At 40.4% G+C, this 20,469-nt stretch overlaps 1 protein-coding gene across 2 annotated transcripts in view; it reads left to right on the plus strand.

Moving 5' to 3' along the window:
* The window catches only part of DDAH1 (dimethylarginine dimethylaminohydrolase 1), a 132,864-nt gene that overhangs the window by 88,839 nt on the left and 23,556 nt on the right, over nt 1-20,469 (plus strand). For both annotated transcript variants that reach the window (XM_074376097.1, XM_074376099.1), the window contains exons 2-4: nt 6,934-7,033; nt 12,658-12,731; nt 13,564-13,683. In XM_074376097.1, the coding sequence (XP_074232198.1) occupies nt 6,934-7,033; nt 12,658-12,731; nt 13,564-13,683 (294 nt within the window). The remainder of the gene's footprint in view (nt 1-6,933; nt 7,034-12,657; nt 12,732-13,563; nt 13,684-20,469) is intronic.

The raw sequence follows: 20,469 nt of genomic DNA on the forward strand, positions 1-20,469 counted from the left end.
TCATTCAAATTGTGATCAGAATTCTATTCCTTGTGGCTGTTGAACTAAGGTCCCTATTTTGTTTTGTTGTTTTGGTCTCTTTTTTCCTGCCAGCTATCAACTGGGTGTTGATCTCAGTTCCCAGAGGCCACCCTCTTGGCCCTCTCCATAACCAGTTCTCAACACGGCTATTTGCATCCTTCCAGAGCAGGAGAACACCCCTCGGACCCCTTCCATCTCTGACCTTTAACACCTCTTTTAAGGGCTCAGCTGATTAGGTTAGGTCCACCCAAGATATTCTCCCTTTTGACTAACTCAAGTCAGTTGATTACAGTCCTTAATTACATCTGCAAAGTATCTTTCCCTGTGCCATGAAAATCACAGGAGTGACATCTCGTATTTACTGGGCCTTTCGACACTCAAAGGGAGAGGTTTGCACATGGCAGGTACATCAGGGGTGGCAGTCTTGGGTACCACCTTAGAATTCTGTCTACCACACTTCCCCGTGTGGCAGAAACTCTTCTCAGAATCTCTCCAAGCTGACTGAATTGGTTTGGGGTGTGTATGGTATCTTGGTTCGGAGCATATCTACATGCCCATATGCTTTTGTAATCTCACTATCATCAAAATATATTGTTGGCTATTTAAAGATATTTCTGCAAATAACTCCTTCTTATAATCTGGTCTAGAAATTAGAAGGATAAAGGAATGGCTCCTGAAATTCATTAGCCTTAGTTTGTGTATACTTAGGAAAACAAAATTTAGGATCTTTAGAAACAAAACCGAAGTTCACATTCTGCAGTTTGTAGCCTGTCCCTGCATTCCTTCAGAATATCTTAGTCCATATTTTTGTTTAAACAAATAGATTAAAGTGAACATAATGTGCTCTTAAGTGTGTTATAGACCCTCACAGTGATTTCTAACATGTATTTTTATTTGACTTCATAGTAGAAAGCTAAGTTATCTTTCTGTTAGTAACAAATTTTATAGGAAAGAAGAACACAAACTTCAGAATAAGGCTGTCTAAATTCAAGTCTCAAGTCTGCTGCTCTAAGACCCTGAGCAAGTCACTACCCTACCTCAGTTTCCTCATCTGTAAAACAGAAATAATGTTTGTACTTGTTTCATTGGATTATGAAGTTTAGATAAATTGAATATGGGTTCTTAGTAGAGTGTCTGGTACATAGGAAGACTGAAGGATGTTTGCTCTTACCATTGCTAAGTTCCTCCTAAGAGCCTAAGAGCTAAAATTCGAATATAGAAGAGAATTTCAATATGTTTTTACTTAGGAGTTTTTAAGGCTGAGTCACTTATTATGTTAAATCACTCTTTGATTTTTTTTCAGTAGGTTTGGTTAGTTTTCGTAATTTAATTAGCACATGTGGAAAAGTTAAGGAATAAACCACTGAACAAATCTAAGGCATCCCAAAATTGAAGGGTGGTAATTAAAATGCAGGCCATCCTTCGTGAACATTCCTGGTGTGGTTTATACATTCTGTTCATGTTACTTAGCGTTTTTATTACACCACACCCTAGCATCTGGGGGCCCTAATGTGCAGAAATGTCATCCATCTCTTATATGAAGAGATCATGGTATCCAGAGTCACCTTAGCATAGGATCATGTAATACCCAGTGGACTTCAGTGTACAGAGTTGGAGAAGAACAGATGTAAGCTCTAATTCTGATTGTGGGCTCTGCTCTGTGAAGAGACCTCAGGAGAATCATAATCACTCAGTGAAGATGAATATGAACGTAGGCATGGGCTCAGGAGGCTCGACTCTGCAAGTCGGTCAGCCTCCCTTAACCTCAGTTTACTCATATGTAAAATGGGTATACCAGTGCATACCCTTCCTTCCTTTTGGAGTTATTCTGAACATCACAAGAAATATTCCATTTCATTGTAACTACATATTCATAAAGTGTATCTGCCCCACTAGACTGTTAACTTCCCAGCAATAAGGACTATGGTTTTGTGGATATTTTTAAATCTTTGAAGCTTGTTTTTTTTAAAAAATGGCATCCACTAAATGTTTATTGAACTTGAAATGTTGATCATAGGAGAGAATATACATGAAAGCATGATGTGGACCTTAAGTATTATTATAAAACCAGCCAAATGTACTCATCCAAGTAGCCACAGTGACCAAAGATGTGCTGATTAACAAAGAACATTAAGGTGGCATAAACAAACAGAATGTGGACAGGGGCAGCACAGTGTGATTTCAGTGCATCCGCAAGTTCCAAGCCAGTTGTGTCGTGCCGTGCCAGGGAAGTCACGTCAGTTTCTGGAGTGGTTTCCTCGGCATTGTCCACGTGTCACACTTAACATTAACAGCTAAAACAAAGTCAGCGACAAGTTGAGAAAATGAAACCATCTCACTACCAACAACGCTAAGTCGCTGCTCTTCAGCTCTTCAGAGCTAGACCAGAGTATAGATAGGACGCCAGGATAATTTTAAAGCTTTGCTAATATGATGACTTAAAAGGAACTCAGAACGTTTAAGCGGATGGACATTGAAAACGTAGCGGTCCTGGTGCTGACAGCCCAGCTCCCAGTGCAGGGCAGCACTGTGGGTGACTGAGACGAGCCGGCTGCAGACGGCCCAGTGCCAAGGGCCTCATTTGTAGTCCTTACATCTGGTAGCCCATGGAGCAGGGGCAGCTAAAAGGAAGTGTCTTGGCAAACAATGGTTCTTAATGGAGCCTCAGCACAGAACTGCTCATCAGGCCTCGTGAGCATGTTCTCAGCATCCAAAAGGAAGACATGAAACATTCAAACTGGACATTGTTAAAAATATGAAGCAAAGTCAACTTTGGACAGGGCCAACTGGAAAGCACTGGCATCTAAATAAAGAGTACTAAACTAATTAGGGTATGTTGCAAACTAGAATGTAATATAACTTGCCAGTAAAAATGTATAAGATTTTTTATTTGCTTTGGTATTTTGTATTTGGGGGAAATTTTGCAAGGGAAAAAAAAAAAACAGAGTTGGAAATCAAAAGAGATTTTATTTAAAACCATTACTGAAAATGGTACATTTCATCTTTATTTTTATTTTTTTGAGAGGTAGCCAGAATCCAAAGCACAGAGTTAATTTCGAGCAGAATAATAATGCTACCAGCAACTACTGGTTTTGCGCACAATGTGTTAGGTGCTGCACCAGGCGCTTTGTGTGTATTAGTGTATTTGTCCCTCATGTAATCCGCACTAGAGAGAAAACATTACCCCATTTGCAGATGAGGAAACTGCAGCTCGAAGAAGTGAAGTCATGTGGCTAATAAATGACATAGCCTGTATTCAAATCCCCAGTTGTTTCCACTAGCCATGAGAACCCAAAAGGTGCAAAATGACAAGGCCAGATGATGATCTAAACATGACAGGACAAATGAAGGAGCAGAAATGAAGCCATGAAAGAAGGAGAGGAGAGAGCAGAGCAGGAAAGGTCAGCAAAGGAGAGCAGGTGTTGGGACGCAGAGGGAACTTTCAGGCGGAGCCCTCAGGGCGTCACGTCCTCAGTAACTGCAGTCATTCTGTGTCATCCTGGCTGACGCTCTTTTGCGTCCTGTGGGGCATCTTGCCGGAGAGGCCCACTTCCCACCTTATGTACCACCTCCAGGGGCCATTTCAAAGCAGAGGTGATGCAAGAAGTCTGCCACATAGCTTGACAGCTTCCTGGGGCTGGAAGGAAATTGAACTGGAAGGATTTACATTTAAATGTGTCCTCAATGTTTGTGCTCTGACTTTACATTGGCTTTTCAGAAAAGACTGTAATTTTAATTCTCTAGAAAGCAGATGGGATCTGTCATGGGGTGGTAAAACACCAGAAACCCATCCAAATGTAAGAGAAAGCAACAGCTTTCCTCTTGTGGCTCAGTTTCCTAGTCAAGTATTTGCCCCTGGGTCCACACAAGCTGGTGTTCATCAAAATAATAAGTTGTATCAAATATTTGTTGAGCAATTATCATGTGCTAAGTGCTTTACATGTGTGTAATGTTCAGAGGGAGCCCAGAAATTTGGTACTATTATGACTAGCTACCCGTTTTAAAGATGAGAAAACTGAGGCTCAAAGAGTGAAACACTTAAGGTCACTTGGCTAATGAGTAGCAGAGTTGGGGTTTCAACCCCAGGCCCTGGGTCATAACAATACACTATACAGACATTCCCAGGAGAGACTCTATGACCAAGAACTCTACTTTTTTTTAGCATTGAGACTCCAGAAAAGAAAGAAAGGGAAGGAGGGAAGAAACAAAAAGATAATTACCTTGAAAATAGTACTAGCTCTTGAAAAGAAAGACATGTGGGTTGGATGATTGAAAGGGGCACGGGTGGCCTGAACCCCCTGTGGCCAGGGAAGGAATCTGTAGCAAAGAGTGGATGGAGAAAAGATGGGGCAAAAAAAAAAAAATGTGAGTATAAAGTAAAAAACAAACAAACAAAAAAGAAACAATGAATGTAGAGAGAGAAGGAAGAATTTCTTGCAAATTTTTTAGAACAGAGTATGAAAATAATACAGTTAAATTTAAATTAATGAATGTTTCTCTGATTTGCCCTTTTTATTTCTAATTTCATTGGCTAAAATGACCCATTCAACTCAACCTTTGGAATTAATACTGTTTGTTCTGACAGTTTCTCTCCACCCTGAGTAATGCTAAGGTCCAACTGCAAGGTTACTGTCTCAGTGAAAGGTGGGTGTGTTGTTTAGTCTTTTTTTTTTTCTTTTTCCTCTTGAAAGTTAATTAGGTCAATATTAACCACAGCCATGTAACCACAGAAAGGGCAGTTTCTTGAAGGCTCATGGTTTGGATCTTTTCCTGCAAAAATTCCCGCTTCTATAATTGCATTTAGTGTTCTAACTGCCTGAATAGCTGGCTTGCTGTGGGTCCGTGTGTCAGGGCAACGCTGGACCCTCTTTGCAGAGGAGTTTGTTCACTTCATGGAACCCCTGTGCCAAGAGCGTGTGGTTCTCAGTGGACAGGCTCCAGGTCCAGCCTCTCTTGTTTCTTCTCCAGAAATTTCCCTGGGGTTAGAGTTGCCCATCTGATGCCATATAGTCCCTGCAGTCCTCAAAACTGTTCACTTGATGTTTAAAACTTTTTGTGTGTGTCCATAACCTTAACTCTGAAAGTAATAGTGTATCAACAGAGTTTGTGGTATGGACCTGTCCTAATGACTCTGTTCATATAGATGTGACTGAATATTAAAAAAACAACAAAAAGTGTCCTGCCTTTGCACAAAAGCCAGCTTTTCATGTCAGTGCAGCTGTTTTAGCTTTTGAGAAACCACAAGCATTTTATCCTCTAAAACTTTAATTTGAAAGACATAGGCCTTTTAAAGAAGTACAGTGTTCCCTAAGCTGGTCTCCATTAGCCTCCCTACTTCTGTTCTCTTTAAACCCTTCATTAAGAGTTGAATACAAGTTCCTGAGTTGAGATATCACATATAAACTTTTCAGACCAAAAGACATGTTATTGCTGAATTCCTAGTCATCTCTGAAATGTTAACTTGTGACAGAAGCAGTAGCATTCATGATAGAAAGAAAGGGTAACAGGAGCTCAGTTCTCATGATCTCTGAGTTTTCCGTGGACATGGAGGCAGATGCCAGAAGGAAGCAGTTGTGTGTTTTCCTGGGTTCACTGCAGCCCAACAAGTCATGGTCAAAGTTGTTTTGCTTCTTTTTTACGCTATAGAAACGATTCTACTTCCTGTTACACAGGAAAACCTCTTCTGCTGCTAAAAGAGGTCACTTGATGTATTTATTACAACATTTAGACCGTTTCGTCCATGGAAATAATTTTTTATTGTTCTGACTCACTCTGGTTTATGGAATTTTGACATGAGTTCCAGGACAAGGATGAGATGATATATTTATTTTATTTTGCATCCTCTTTACTTTTTTTTGACTGCATGAATGCCGGGCTTGCTGTCAAAGTATTTCCATATTTTTATTACTTTAGAAGTTACTCTGCTATATTTGTCTCCTAAACTCTCCATTGACAATTCGCTATGTGTACTGGGCATGCTGTATTTTGGCAGAACTTTTGCTTTTCCCAGTGTCACATGATCTCTTGTTTTTCCCTTACTCCCTATTCAAGTCTCCTCAATATATGTCTTCAACATATTAAAGGTTATACAGACCTTCAGAAATATTTAAATTGTTTTGTTGAGCTGCTGGAAGGACTTAAATTGTGAACTTCAAAGGGCATTTTTTATGCCTTGTATTTTTTTCTCATATTAAAGCAAACCTTTAATACAAACCTAGTTCAGCCCAGAATATCTCTGTGTGTTAGACTGTACCCTGGAATCATAGAAAGTCCCTGAAATTCATTTTCAAGTATTATTTGGTTTAACTGCAATTATTGTATTATCGCCTCTGGGGACCTAGGTTAAATTTAAATAACAGTTCAGATTTACAGAGAAGCCTTAGATGTTCTGATATTTCAGAAAATACTTACTGAACAACAGTGACTGTCCTATGGGCTGAGGTTTCACGTTATTGGTAATTGTTGTGGATATTCCTTCCATGTATTACTCTGTGTGTGTGTGGTTCTGACCAACTGACAAAAGTTAATGTTAAGTTTTGTCTTTTCTGGCAGCGATAGGAGGGTTGGGTGTTCTGCCTCCCCCTTTTCTTGACTCCTGTGCCCTAATTAGTCACGCTTTCAAGTGTCCTAAGTAGTCAGCCACCAACAGAAGAAAAAAAAGGACTCTAATGTTGACCTGAGCTTAGACTAGAAGGGGACAAAATGGACAATTTCTAATGGATAGCTTCTTGTCTTGCAAATGATCACAGCTAGTCCAAACGACACTACACACATTCGTAGTATTCACGGGGGTGTGTGTCTGTGTGCATGTGTGCTCAGGGGAGCATAATTCAGCGGTCTGAAGTCTGAGATGATGGGTTTGCTTGTTAGAAAACGGTAGGATATTAATCTGAATCATTTTGTTTGCAACAGGTTGACATGATGAAAGAAGCGTTAGAAAAACTTCAGCTCAATATAGTAGAGATGAAAGATGAAAATGCAACCCTGGATGGTGGAGATGTCTTATTCACAGGTATAGTTGCACTGGCTTTTTCCTAGTTAAAAATAGTTCTAATACCTGGCCTCTATTCTCTTGTTTAGTTATAGTTTTTTTTTAATTACCAAAGTGAAAATGTTAAATGCAGGGAATTTGGAAAATACAGAAAAGCACAAAAGAGAGAAAATTTACAAATGACCCTTCATTCAAAGATAATGATTTCACTATTTGGGTGTATGTCTTTTTAGTGCTTTTGTATGCATGTATTTGTATATTTTTTACATGTTATCAGTGTGTACATATCATTTTATACGTTGTATCTATTATGTTCTTTTACAACGTTAGATTATGGGTTACATCGTTTTGCATTGTGTGACAGTATATCAGGTCTGTATTTGAAAAACTCTTAATTCAAGTTGTGTCATTTAGAAATAATTTTCTTCCCAGATGGCAAGATAAATTTAAATAATTTTCAATGCAAATTGGCTTGGCTTAATGCCAGATGAATAATCGCAGAACGCAACAAAATATAAACAGCTGATATTATTATTGATCTGACTGGAATCAGTTTTCATAGTGGGTGTAATACAGCTACTAAAGAAATGGCAATTTTAGCGTTTAACCTTTCCAACTCTTTATGATCATGTTATTATTTTGTAAACTCATGTGCTAAAATCTGGATCCCCGGCTGCATTCTAGTTATACTAACAAGCAAGATATTTAATAAAATTTTCAGTGGATGATGAGAGTTTATTTTCCCTTACTTATCGAAGAATAAATACCTGTTTCACAGGTGTAGCCCTCATAGCAGAGACTGGTCCCCAGAGATTTGGGGATGTAGCCCCAAGTGGCCCACTGAAAGCATGAAGCCTCTAGAATTCTAATATTTTAGCAGCTGTAAATTTTATATTGAATCCCATGTATATAGACAAAATATAGCCATCTTCATTTTAATATAAAAATAATGTTTAGTATAACTTACATTTTGATATAATTAATGTTCCTGAAGGAGGAGGAGTATTTATCCTGGGAAATTTGCACAGTTCCTTGCTTGGTGTCACATACCTCTGGGTGGGGACACTGTGTGGCTGAGCCACGGGGATGCCTTTTTTATCATCGGTTTGGGAACAGTCTCTCCTGGAGCTGTGCACTGCACAGCTTGTGCTTCCACTGTCGTAGGCAACGGCCCTGCCCCTGGGGTGTGGTGAGCATCCTCACTGAGTCTTAAGAACACAGAACAAGGGTCGGAGAAGCCCACGCTGCATTCTCAGCTTCAGTTGTGTCCAAGCCGACTCAGGCATTCTTTGAATCTGCCTATTAAGTTCCGCTTAGAATATTCTGTGTCTCCCATTGATGACACTTTCATTCTTTTTAGCAGCACTGAACAACAGTCTGTTTCTCTTAGAAAATAGGCTTTTGTGGAAAGCTAGATGTGGAAATCACACTTCTATACAATAAATCTCTTTTTCACCAGAACATAGCTATATAATAAATAACTTACTGTAAGCAGGTACGGAGACTATTTGAAGAATGATTTAAAACAGGCTGCATCCACAGCCACGTGGTTATCTCAGTTGCTGAGCTGAACAGAGTCCCTAGAATCTTCTCAGTGTTACCGCACAACTTAGGAACCTCTTCCTTTGGCCAAAGATCTTTCCACAGCATCTCAAGCCAAATGTTTTTCCCATCACTTCTAATTAGGTACTAAGCATTGAGGCTTACCTTTGACACTGTCTGCAAGCTTTTTTTTTTTTTTGTAATACTCAATACTTAAGTTCATATCTTAAAAATTATTTTATTCAAAACTGAGATAGTGTTGGGATATTAAGAACTTCATCTACTTGGCTTCTTGTTCGCACCTAATGTCTGGTCCTGACTTCTATTTCCTACTTCTCAATTTTTTTTTCTTTTTTAAAATTGTAACAAAATATATATAACATAAACTTTGCCATTTTAGCCATTTTTCAGTGTACAAATCAGGTGGCATCAATTATATTCACAAAATTGTACAACCATCACACTCAGTTTTTGGATTAAGCAGAGTTGGGTGAGAAACAAAATCTGTAGCACTTTTCTTGTGCTCTGTGTCCTCCTGCTGCTGAAACTCAGAGCTTCATTAATAATTGATCCAGAAATGGACAGAAAGAAAGCAGCTTTGCAACTCCAGTTCCACTGGGAAATCTGTCAGTCAGACAAACAGCTACTGGTAGAAGTTGTTTCAATCCTATTTCTCTTAAATAGAGAATATCAACTCACCCCTGCTTTCATTTATTTATTTTTGCGAAATATGGAGCATATGAAAAAGAGTTACAAAATATTTATGCACAGTTTAAAGACGAATAATAAAACGAACACCTGGGTGCCTAATGCCTGGCTTTCAAAACCACAGTGAGCTATCACCTCACACCTGTCAGAATGGCTGTCATCAAAAAGCCTACAAATAAATGTTGGCGAGGATGTGGAGAAAAGATAACCTTTGTATACTGTTGGTGGGAATGTAAATTGGTGCAGCCACTGTGGAAAACAGTATGGAGGTTCCTCAAAAAACTAAGAATAGAACTACCATATGGCCCAGCAATTCCACTCCTGGGTATATATCTGAAAAAACCAAAAACATTAATTTGAAAAGATATAGGCACCCCAATGTTCATAGCAGCATTGTTTACAATTGCCAAGGTACGGAAGCAAGCTAAGTGTCCATCAGCAGATGAATGGATAAGGAAGGTGTGGGGTGTGTACACACACACACACACACACACACACACACACAATGGAATACTACTCAGCCATAAAAAGAACAAAATGTTGCCATTTGCAGCAACGTGGATGGGCCTGGAGGGCATTATGCTAGGCGAAATAGGTCAGACAGAGAAAGACAAAAACTGTGTGATATCACTTACATGTGGGATCTTAAAAATGGAACAGACTAGTGAATACAACAGAAAAGAAGCAGACACGGATATAGAGAACTAGTGGTTACCACTGGTGGGGAGGGGCAATGTAGGGATGGGAGAGTGGGAGGTACAAACTGTTGGGTATAAGATAAGCTCAAGGATGTGTTACACAGCATGGGTAATACAGCCAATATTTTGTAGTAGCTGTAAATGGAAAGTAACCTTTTAAAAATTATATAAAATTTTTAAAAATTAAAAAAATAAATAATAACCTTGACTTGTTTTTAATTGAAGTATAGTTGATTTACAGTGTTATGTTGTATTAGTTTCAGATGTGATTCAGTTATGCATATATATGTATATTCTTTTTCAGATTCTTTCCCATTATAGGTGATTGCAAGGTATTGAATATAGTTCCCTGCGCTTAGAGTAGTTTGTTACCATGAATTCCAAATATTTGCTGACTTCCATTATGATTTATTCTTTGGCTTATTAGTAGATAATGATTTTTTTTAAAAAAAACATATTGGTCATTGTTGTAAGTTGCTGAGACACCAACTCATTACTCTGATACTTAATGAATGTAAAGGAAGCCTGTCTTTCCTCTGTGAGTTCTGTTTCAAGTAGACCAAATACTTGATTGAGGGAAATTTTTCCTTTTAAAATTCTAGCCCAGTAAATGTAGATTCCTAATAAAATAATAGGTCTGTGCAGTGATCATCAAAAGATGTTAAAACCTTTATATGAAAGTTTGATGGGGAAGTTTATAGTGGAGGAATCAGGCCAATGTCACCTGAACACCCTGATCAGTCTAGTGTCACTGAAAATGTGGCAGCCAGTCACGTGCCCCATGCTGTGATGCAGCGGCAGTACATTCCGTTCCTGAAGCAGTCCTGTCCAAAAGTAAAAACAAACAAGTGAACAAAAAATTTGAACAAGAAACTAATTAAGCTTTTACATAAATTATCAGTTTATGAAAAATACAAAGGATAAAGGAACGATTTGATGCTAGATGGTACACAAGGAAACAATCAATGAATCCATAATGTAGGAGAGTCAACAGGAAAAATGACCTGATTTCTTCTGTGAAAGAGTGAGGTGAGGAAGGAGAAGAAAAAGAGGATAAATTGGTGTAGAAAGAAATGACATGAGGCATAACGACCAAAAAAATTTTTTAATATTTCAATTTCAGCATTTTAGTTGTTTTTACTGGAAGACCATTTAAGGGACAGAACCCACAATACTGCCAGAAGCAGAAGTCCAACTTATTTTTTAAGGAGACAAGCAGTTTGCTTTTCTTTGTACTTTCCTATCTCACCTTAGTCTTTTAAAATGAAAATAGTATGGAAGCCCCATTATAAATTTGTTTAAATTTGCTTAATGCATTAAATGTCTTTCTTTAGTATTGTGTGTAAATCTAATTTATAAAGCTATGTTTATCTTTAGAGAATTAAGGAAATTTGAGTTTTTTTTTTATTTCAACTGACTTTTTTAATAAAGTAATGCTTTTATCAAGTAAAGGACCTTTCCCTTACTTAAGTTTTGATTTTGTATGTAGCGAGTTTTCTTAAGGGACAGCACAATCATACCATTACCAAAAACACTGTCAGTGTGCCACCAACAATTCTCGTGTCTGCCAACAGTATACGAGATATGGAATAGATCATAACGTCATCTGAGCCATGTCATTTACCCCTTTTATAAAGACACCATGAAGATTCAAGTTGTAACAGTTGTCAAGTCTATCAAGAAATCCTTTCTGCATGGCTGCTCTTCTTGTATTTTACCCTAATGTTCTGGGGCAGAATGTATCCTCGTTTCTCTTGGAATATTTTTCCACATTCATGTAGAATTCTTTTCTAAAGAGTTAAGGGAAGACGAGAACCCCTGCATTTATGTATTGCCTAACTCTCTCTCCTATAATTGTTTCTTTGCCTCTAAGAGACCATTTTTACTTAATGTTTTGCCTTCTGAGGCGAAAAGTTACACAATTTCAGAAAAGCCAAATAAGTGGAAAGTTTCATTCTCCTAAATTTTAGTGCTTTGTAAGTTGGCATCTTTGATGTTCGATTTGAAATAGATGGATGTATTGTTTTAAAGACTGCTCTTAGCGCTCAGACCTGAAGACGGTCAACACCAAACTCACTTTATCCAGATGGTTTCTTCAGCTCTTACACCAACATTATGAAAAAAGGGAACTGACTTCATCAAGACTGTCTAGTATTGTTCGTTTAGGGCAAAAAAAAGGAAGCTCTACTAACTTGTCATTGCTATTGCTTAATCTCTGATTATTAACGTGTTGAATTCTGTTATTTCCTAGACAAAAACTTTATTCTCTTATTGTAAAATATATATAAGATAAAATTTACCGCCTCACCATTTTTAAGCATACAGTTCAGAGGCATTAACTATGTTCACATTGTGCAACCATCAGCGCCATCCATCTCCAGCGCTTTTTCACCTTCCTAAAATGAAGCTTTATGCTCGTTCAACACTGATTCCGTTCCGCCTCACCACCCCTACCACCACCAGCCCCTGGCAACCACCATTCTACGTTCTGCCTCTATGAATTTGAAAAAGCTCATTTCTAAAGGCAATAGTTTGAAATCTGATTTGTGTGAAGAGAGCAGGGGTCAGAGTATACGTGGAACTGCCTCTGGGGTAGGAAAGAATTGTGTGATGCTTTAAGGTCTTTATTTATAGCCAGAGACATGGTGCACCACCCCTGTGCCACCCACTCACTGTGTTCCATGACATTTATTATAGGCAGAGAATTTTTTGTGGGCCTTTCCAAGCGGACAAATCAACGAGGTGCGGAAATCTTGGCTGATACTTTTAAGGTAGGTAAAGGATAATTTATGCCTGGCACAGAGTAATTACCTAATAAATATTCATAGTCCCATTGGATCGCTGTGTCACGAGTAATGGTATTTATATGTCGCCAGCTTTGCAAAATAATTCCTAGTATTTGTATGTTTGCTAGAAGGTTTAGGAGCTAGACATTAATAAATAGGCTTCACGGGACTCCCACAGCAGCAACAGACAAAGTTATCGTGGACATCTGTTTACTCCCAGTGTATAATCATACAACCACAGGCAGATGTTCCTGGCACAATGGATGACTTTAAAAAAAAAAAAATCTAGAGTCCCAATTGACTTTAACATGAAATGTGGGTTTTTCAGGTTAGAATCAAAGATCTCCTGTGCTTGGGTGCCTACTGTGTGCTGGAAGCTGCGAGGCATTGCACGTGCTGCGTTCCCTCGTTCCCTTTACTCAGCTGGTCATTAGCAGATTGGCTCACCAGGCTGCTTAGGAGAGGCTGTGATCCCCAAACAGCTCTGTTCCTTGTGAAGACGGGGAGCTCTTGTTTGCACAGGATATTCAGACACGTCCTTCCAGAGGAGCCCAGGCCACAGACCAAGCAGCAGAGCTGCTGACACAGGCACACACCTGGAAGGAGCAGTCTTCTGCTCTTGCCCCTGAGGGGCAGTCTTCATTTAACTGGCGAGACCCAACCCTGTGGGTCCCAGTTTTTCTTCCAGACATTCAGGGGCCCTGGCAACATCCAGAGGAGCAAGAACATCTTGGGCAGGTTTAAAGCTTTTTTAGAATTATTCCGCAAAGCCAAACTGCTTGTGGTTTTTTTTTTGGTTTTTTTTTTTTATTCCTAGGACTATGCGGTCTCCATGGTCCCTGTGGCTGACGCTCTGCACTTGAAGAGCTTCTGCAGCATGGCCGGGCCTAACCTGATCGCGATCGGGTCCAGTGAAGCTGCACAGAAAGCCCTCAAGGTAAACATAACACTTTGCTCTTTCCATGCAGTGCCAGCGAGCAAGGGTGGCAGGGAGAGAACGGCTTTCTCTGATGTGCACCATCGCGACCTCACGTTCGTTAGGAACAGGGAACACCCAGCAAGCACTCTTCCTCTGAAGGACACCTGTAGGAGGAACTCTTCACTGGTGAATCATTCTTACTCACACACCAGGCTTCCTAGAAGGGCCGTGATGCAGAGCAATAAACACCACACTCATCACAGTTCTTTCCTCTGGGGAAACAGGACATCCCACCGGTAGAGTTGTCTGTACTGTTTTCTGTCTTAAGGCAGGTAGTCGGTACCCCAGGGGTCGTTATCTTATTCTTATCCTTTTATACGTCTGAACTATTTCATAATAATCTTTTAGAAAGCCGTGATTCAGAAGTACCTACAAGTCTTAACCTCTTCATCTGCACTGGAATACTTAAATTTTAGGGAAGGCACTTTTCTCATTTCACAGATGAGAATAGGAAGGCCCAGAAGAATTATGACTTGCCTGGATCACACAGCCAGATCTAGAGTGGAAGGCCCTGGTAATGAAGAGGACCTTCCAGTGTGACAGTGCTGTAGATTTCAAAGGCACGTTCCTTCTCTGTAATTAACCTCCCTGCAAGATGATCTGGACACTTTGTAAGAGCAAAGACCAGGTCTGTTTTGCTCACACATGTGCTCCTTTGTGCTTGGCCCATGGGGGTCCCTAAGAAAATACCTGGTGAGTGAGGGATAATTGAACGAGGGAGGTGGTATTATCTCCATTTTGCAGGTAAGAACTAGATCCAGTGTCTCGCCCCAAGTCACAAGGGTGATACTGGACAGTGGGCTGGGACTGCTTACTGCCGCTTCCTCTCAGGTCATCCCACACACCATACATGGCTCATTAAAGCACCAAGACAGAAACTCTTAGGCAAAGAGAGGAGATCTGTGTGCCCTAAGGTATACAGTTTATTTGTTTGTCCCATTGGGTCTTTATTTGTCTTCGTCAGTGCTAGACTTGGTGAAGTTTGTCTGGGAAGCAATTGTGGCCTCCCAGTTGCTGAATTTCCTTGTCACTGAGAGAAAAAAAAAAAAAAGGCACAACCTAGAAGGTGAGGATTTTGTTTTATTTGGCGGACTTCCTGACGACGTCAAGCCCAAGGAGGCAGGAGGCAGTAGGCAGCCTCTCAGATCGCTCTGAGGTACTGCTCAGAAGAGGTGAGGGGGGAGTCAACATATAGAGGAGTTTTGCAACAAAAACCAGGTAGTCAGAACATCAAAAGACCACTGTTAATTAAAACCAGACATCTCAAGTTAAGGAATTCAGCACTTTTCTTTGTATGGGAAGATGCAAAAGTCTGGGCTCATTGAAATCACTCCTTTGATATGCACCTTAGCTGTCTAGGGCCAGTGTCCTCTGCTTCCTCATCCTGCATTCCCTCCGGGAGCACCACTGGGGGTGGCTGCAAAGGCCAGGCTGCCTGTTTGTCTCCGTCCTGAGTTCCCTCTGCTCACTGTCAGGGGGGTGGGGGGGGGGGTGGCGGTAGTGGCTGATGACTTGAAGTCTGCAGCATCCTTTGTTTACTGATACGGCAGGCAGTATTTTTCATTTACAAAGGCTATGTCAACTTTCTCCGTTTAAAAAAGACTGGTGCCTTGAAAGAAAACATTTGATGAACGGCGCCACTCATAGGATCTTCTAGCTTATTTTTCTCCTTAGGGGCTAATGTGGTGGCTCTCCATGGCAGCTGGGTTGGTCTGCACATGTCTGAAATTGATTACAAGAGAATGTCAACTGAAATGACTGCACAGCCTAAAAGTTGAGAGTTACCTTTTATTTGGTAGACATTTCTGAGGACTTGAACCCCTTAGAGCCCGGGATGACAGCCTCTCAGATCACTCTGAGAAACTGCTCCGAAGAGGTAGGGGAGGAGCCAGGATATATAGGAGCTTTACAACAAAGACCAGATAGTCGGAACATTAAAAGATTACTTGTTAACTGAAGAAAACCAGACATCTTAAATTAAAGAATTTAGCGCTTTTCTACGTATGGGAGGAAGCAAACATTTGGGCTCACTGAATTCATTCCTTTGACAAGCACCTTGCTATCTAGGGCCAGCATCCTGTCCTTTCTTATTCTGAGTCCCCTCAGAGGGCACCACTGCTAGTGGCTGCAGAGGCCGGGCTGCGGGCTTGTCTTCACTGGGGGCGGGGGCCAGCAGCCACTGATGACTTGATGGCTTCAGCATACTTTGTTTACTGATACAGCTGGCAGTATTTTTCGTTCACAAGAAGGAAAAGACTGAGGCTCGCTTATACTCTGCCTTTGTGTGAATTAGCAGAAAGAACCTCCTCTGGGTAGACAAATCAGAAAAAGTAAGCCCATCTGCCATTCTGGGTAAACTAAGTCCCTAACCCAGCTTGGTCCCAAACTCAATAAGCCCCTAACTCAAATTGGTCCCTAATTTAAATAGTCTGGAGAAACTAACACAACAAACTAAGAGATAACACAGTGTGGCTAACTAGCGCCAAGTTATATGAAATAGCCCTGACTTATTCAGAGGAGAATAAATTCCTTGAGGACCAGGTATTCAGAGAAAGCTTCGTGAAGAAAATGTGGCTAGATGGGGGTCTTGAAGGATTTGCCAGGGTGGCATTCAGTGAGAAAGTGTTCCAAGTGGGGACATGAAAGAAACAAAGACTGAGTAAAACACATTCATGAAATGTGAGCAAACTCACCCAACTAGTAAATTAGTTTTCTTGTGAGCTCCCAGAGACACAGCTGGATGGGGCAGGTAATGGCTGAAGAGGTAGGGACTTAAAAGTGAGCAGGAGGATGAGTTTATCTCCATGGAGTAGGAGTCTGGGTACCCACAGGCTCTGAGCCAACGAGGCTGTATTGCTACAGAGATGTTGGACATTCTTTTTGCAGAAGAAAAAAAAAATGGAGGGAGAAGACTGTGCAGTCAGAAAAGAGGGCCACCGATGACCTGGAGAAGGAAAGCCAGACCCCAAGTCCCATGAATGAATGCCTTGGCTCACATTTCTCCGTTCATCCTTCCTTTCCCATTGCCAAGTCCTCTAAGACCACATCTTTTAAGGGCGTCCCTTGAGGATTTTATGGTCCTCCTTCCTTCCTTTAGAGTTCATTTGAGTTAGTGTTAATAATGATGTTCACTCTATACTTGAAACCTTCTGTGTCAGAAGCTATAAATAAGCCTCACTGACTAGAAAGGCATGCTTTGGAGATTGAATTTTCCATCAGCAAATGTGCTTCATAAACCATGGGCCTGTGGAGCTGGCAAAGGCCCACCTGCCATGTCCCTAGCATCAAAAAGGTCCGCTTACCTTGCAGCGAAAGCAGGGGGACAAAGTGAACCGAAGAATTTGACAGCTCCACGAAGGCAGGTTCTTGGGTCAGAAGTAGGTGGGTTGGTGAAATTCAGATTTAGTGAAACAAACCGCTTATTTGAGAACAGGTTTGGCTCCTGTATTAAAGCAATCAACAAAATTGATAGTGGGTAAGTCCTACCACTAATTTGGAGATAGAAATACTGATGACATTACAACAGATATTTCTGTAACAGAAAAAAACATTCTCCAAGTGGGACCTCAGCTTTTGTGATAACAACCTCTATTGCTTTGGGAATGAATTAAAAAATTTTTATTGTTTACTTAAACAGTCAAGATTAAGATAAATGATCTTAAATTTTTTACATTTTAAATTAAAACCACATTAAGGAAAAATCAAACTTTAAAAAAATAAAAATAAATACTGGTAGTCAGGAAAACAAGTGGGTGGAGACAAATACATCATTTACAAGTGACGTATCGGGTTTTTGTGTGGGTGGGGAGAGGTACTTAGGTTTATTTATGCTTTAGAGGAGGTACTGGGGATGGAACCCAGGACCTTGTGCATGCTAAGCACACGCTCTACCACTTGAGCTACACCCTCCTCCTGACAAGTAATGAAAGCATATCGGTTTTATTTTTCCCATTTCACAAGTGAAAATACTGAGGTCAGATGAAATGAGGCATTTTGAATTGGATCTCATGGTTCCAGAATCAGATTTCCTGGACCCTGATTCTCTTCACTCCAGTTGCCCACCCCACTCCAAACCCATTCTTTTTCTATTGGAAAGCCTCTTCTGATTGCTTTGCCGTGGATTGGTTCCAGCTAAGCTCCCTCTTTCTCCTCCCGTCTCTCCAACTATATTCCCATTTTTTGCTGGTATCAGGATCAGTTTCAAGGAAGATGTGAGTTTGGTCCCAGGTTGTTTTTCTTTTTTTCCTTTGCAAATCTGGATGTCTCAGGCTTGCCCCTGTAGAGAAGATCCTGGCCACTCGGGCGTGTCTTTGAAGGGCACAGCATTTAAAAAGAGGTGAATTGTGCCTTCCTGTGCCATGTACTGAAAGCCTGATTGCTTCCACATCTGTCACTGCTTGCTAAGTACTGGCTTCCTTCAGACTCTGAAAACTGCTTCTTGCATATTCATGCCACGCTGAGAGCCCAAGGGTTTCTGGGTAGTCTTATCGCATTTAAAACACTTGGTAATGGGTTGCAGTCTATTCTTGGTTAATGAAGTGAGTTCTTATGGAGGTAGTCATCATACCTGTCTAGGTTGTAGTTGAGTTAATAGTGTACGCATTGTATATTTAAATGAAATCATCCATCTAGAATGACTTTAGTAACTCTCTGCTAAAAAGCCCAGAACACATGTAATGCAGGGTACACTGAACACAGAGTTGATCTAATACAGGGAAGGAAGAAAGGAGAACTTGTTATTACTGTATTTTACCACTGATGTGGCCAAAGTACTAGAGATTAGGTAGATTTGAAATTATTTAAGATATTTGATATCAAGTCTTACCCTAGAAATGCTATTATCTAAGCAAAATTAGCCTTCAAAGCAACCTGCCCTTGCTGTAGTTTCTCTCCCACACTTTCCATCCTTTTCTTCGTGTCCCTGGGCAACCACTACCCTCCTCCTGCTCCTCTAGCTATAAAAGAAAACGCTGTAAGAGTAATCAGTCCATGTCCAGGCAGTAGACCTACTAGGACTCTTCCAGAAGGAATGTTTGTCTTCTCAAAGAACATGAGAAACTCCAGTTGCTACGCAGCTGGAATGGCTGCTCACAACGGAATTTGAACAAAAGACTCCAACCTCCAAATAATACATATTCCTTTAGCTCGTTCATTTAAAGTTAAACAAAAGACAAAACTGCTCTATGCTGTCAGCAGTCAGAATAGTAGTTACTTTAAGAAAGAGTGGGGGAGTCATGGTCTGGAAGGCCATCTTGTATGTTACACTTTAATTTTTAAAGTTTCATAAAAATACATGTATTGTTAGAGGTGGGCTGTGATTAACCTATAGAAATAATTCTTCCATAGCTGGGTCTAAGCCTCAAACCCCTGCTTTACCTTCTACATGATGACTGTCTTTTCTACTAACTAGCCTGGTTTTTTTTTTTTAACTCAGAAAAATGACTGAAACTTTGTACTCCTTGATCAACATCTCCCATATCCCCATGCCTGCCAGCCTTTGCAAACCTTAGATACAACCTTTCTATTGTCCTTTGTACATCAGTAATGTTGTGGAGGAAAAAAGTCATGATAAAGAGTAGATTTGCACCACATCTCATGTGTTCTTTTTCTACATCCATGCCAAAATTGACTTGCTTTCCAGGAACCTGCGTTAATTACAGGCTGTCTGTCCCAGGAGGACAGATTGTAATTCTCGCCCTCAGGAGGGACTCACAGTCCTGATTTCTAACTTAGTCTCCTTGGTAGTGTTCAGTCTTCCAGGAAGTTGAGGGGGATGGGGGGAAGGAAGGAAGGAAGGATGGAGAGAAGGGAAGGAAGGGGGAAGGAGTGACACTTAGCTTAAACTTCCCTGAAACCAATCAGATGAGGAAGCTGCGGCCCTCCCCAAGCCCAGAGCTCCCGGGGCTGCGGTGCTGACAAGTTAGGGGGCTGTGCCCACTGCCGGCAGTGTGGCAAGAGGAGCATTCTCACTTCCTAACCTACCCCCACACCGAAAACAGGTATTTTTCTCCTTTAGGCACCTGCAGTTTTGTTTAGTGGCCTTTCTTTTATTAATAATTCTGTTCTTTTGTATCACAATGAATTATTGTTTAAGTACTCTTAGTCTTAATAGAATACTAAAAGGATGGGGTGAGGAAAGACTTGCGAGATCACCACTCCATTTTTTGTGTCTTGGTCATGTAAGTGGAGCTGAAATATAGTACGTGGAATTCCAGTAGACTTGTAATTTTAAATTAAAATGGTCACAATGCATCTTGATGGAAATGTCTTTAGGGTTTTTGATCTGCTTCCTGAAATAAATTGCATTTGTAAGATTCCTTGCATGAGGATGTGGCTGCTTGCTTTGAGCTAATTTAAATTGCATAGGACACAGTGTGTTTTTTTTTTGAATGACTAACTAAATAATAGAGCTCACTCAGACAGTATTTCCTCTCATTTTGACTCAGCTTCAGCATTGATTTTATGTCCAAAAATGTCCATGTTATTTTATAGGTGGTCATATAAAAAAATGAAGTTGGAAAAATCCTCAATGTGTTTGGATTTTGTATGTTTTTTTAATTTGCCTGGAATTTCCTCAGATGACAACTGGAACAGCCGTAGCAGAAACCAAAAGGCAGAATGAAAGCTAACTGGTATCAACAGGGTGGTTGAAATGGAAAAATAAATACTTTGCATTTTTATTTGTTGTCACAGGGAATTATAGCCCGTAGCCACAAGATTTCCCACTGTGGGTCTCCGCTATGA

This window comes from Camelus bactrianus, chromosome 13 (assembly GCF_048773025.1).
Source record: "Camelus bactrianus isolate YW-2024 breed Bactrian camel chromosome 13, ASM4877302v1, whole genome shotgun sequence".
In the NCBI taxonomy this organism is placed as follows: Eukaryota; Metazoa; Chordata; class Mammalia; order Artiodactyla; family Camelidae; genus Camelus; species Camelus bactrianus.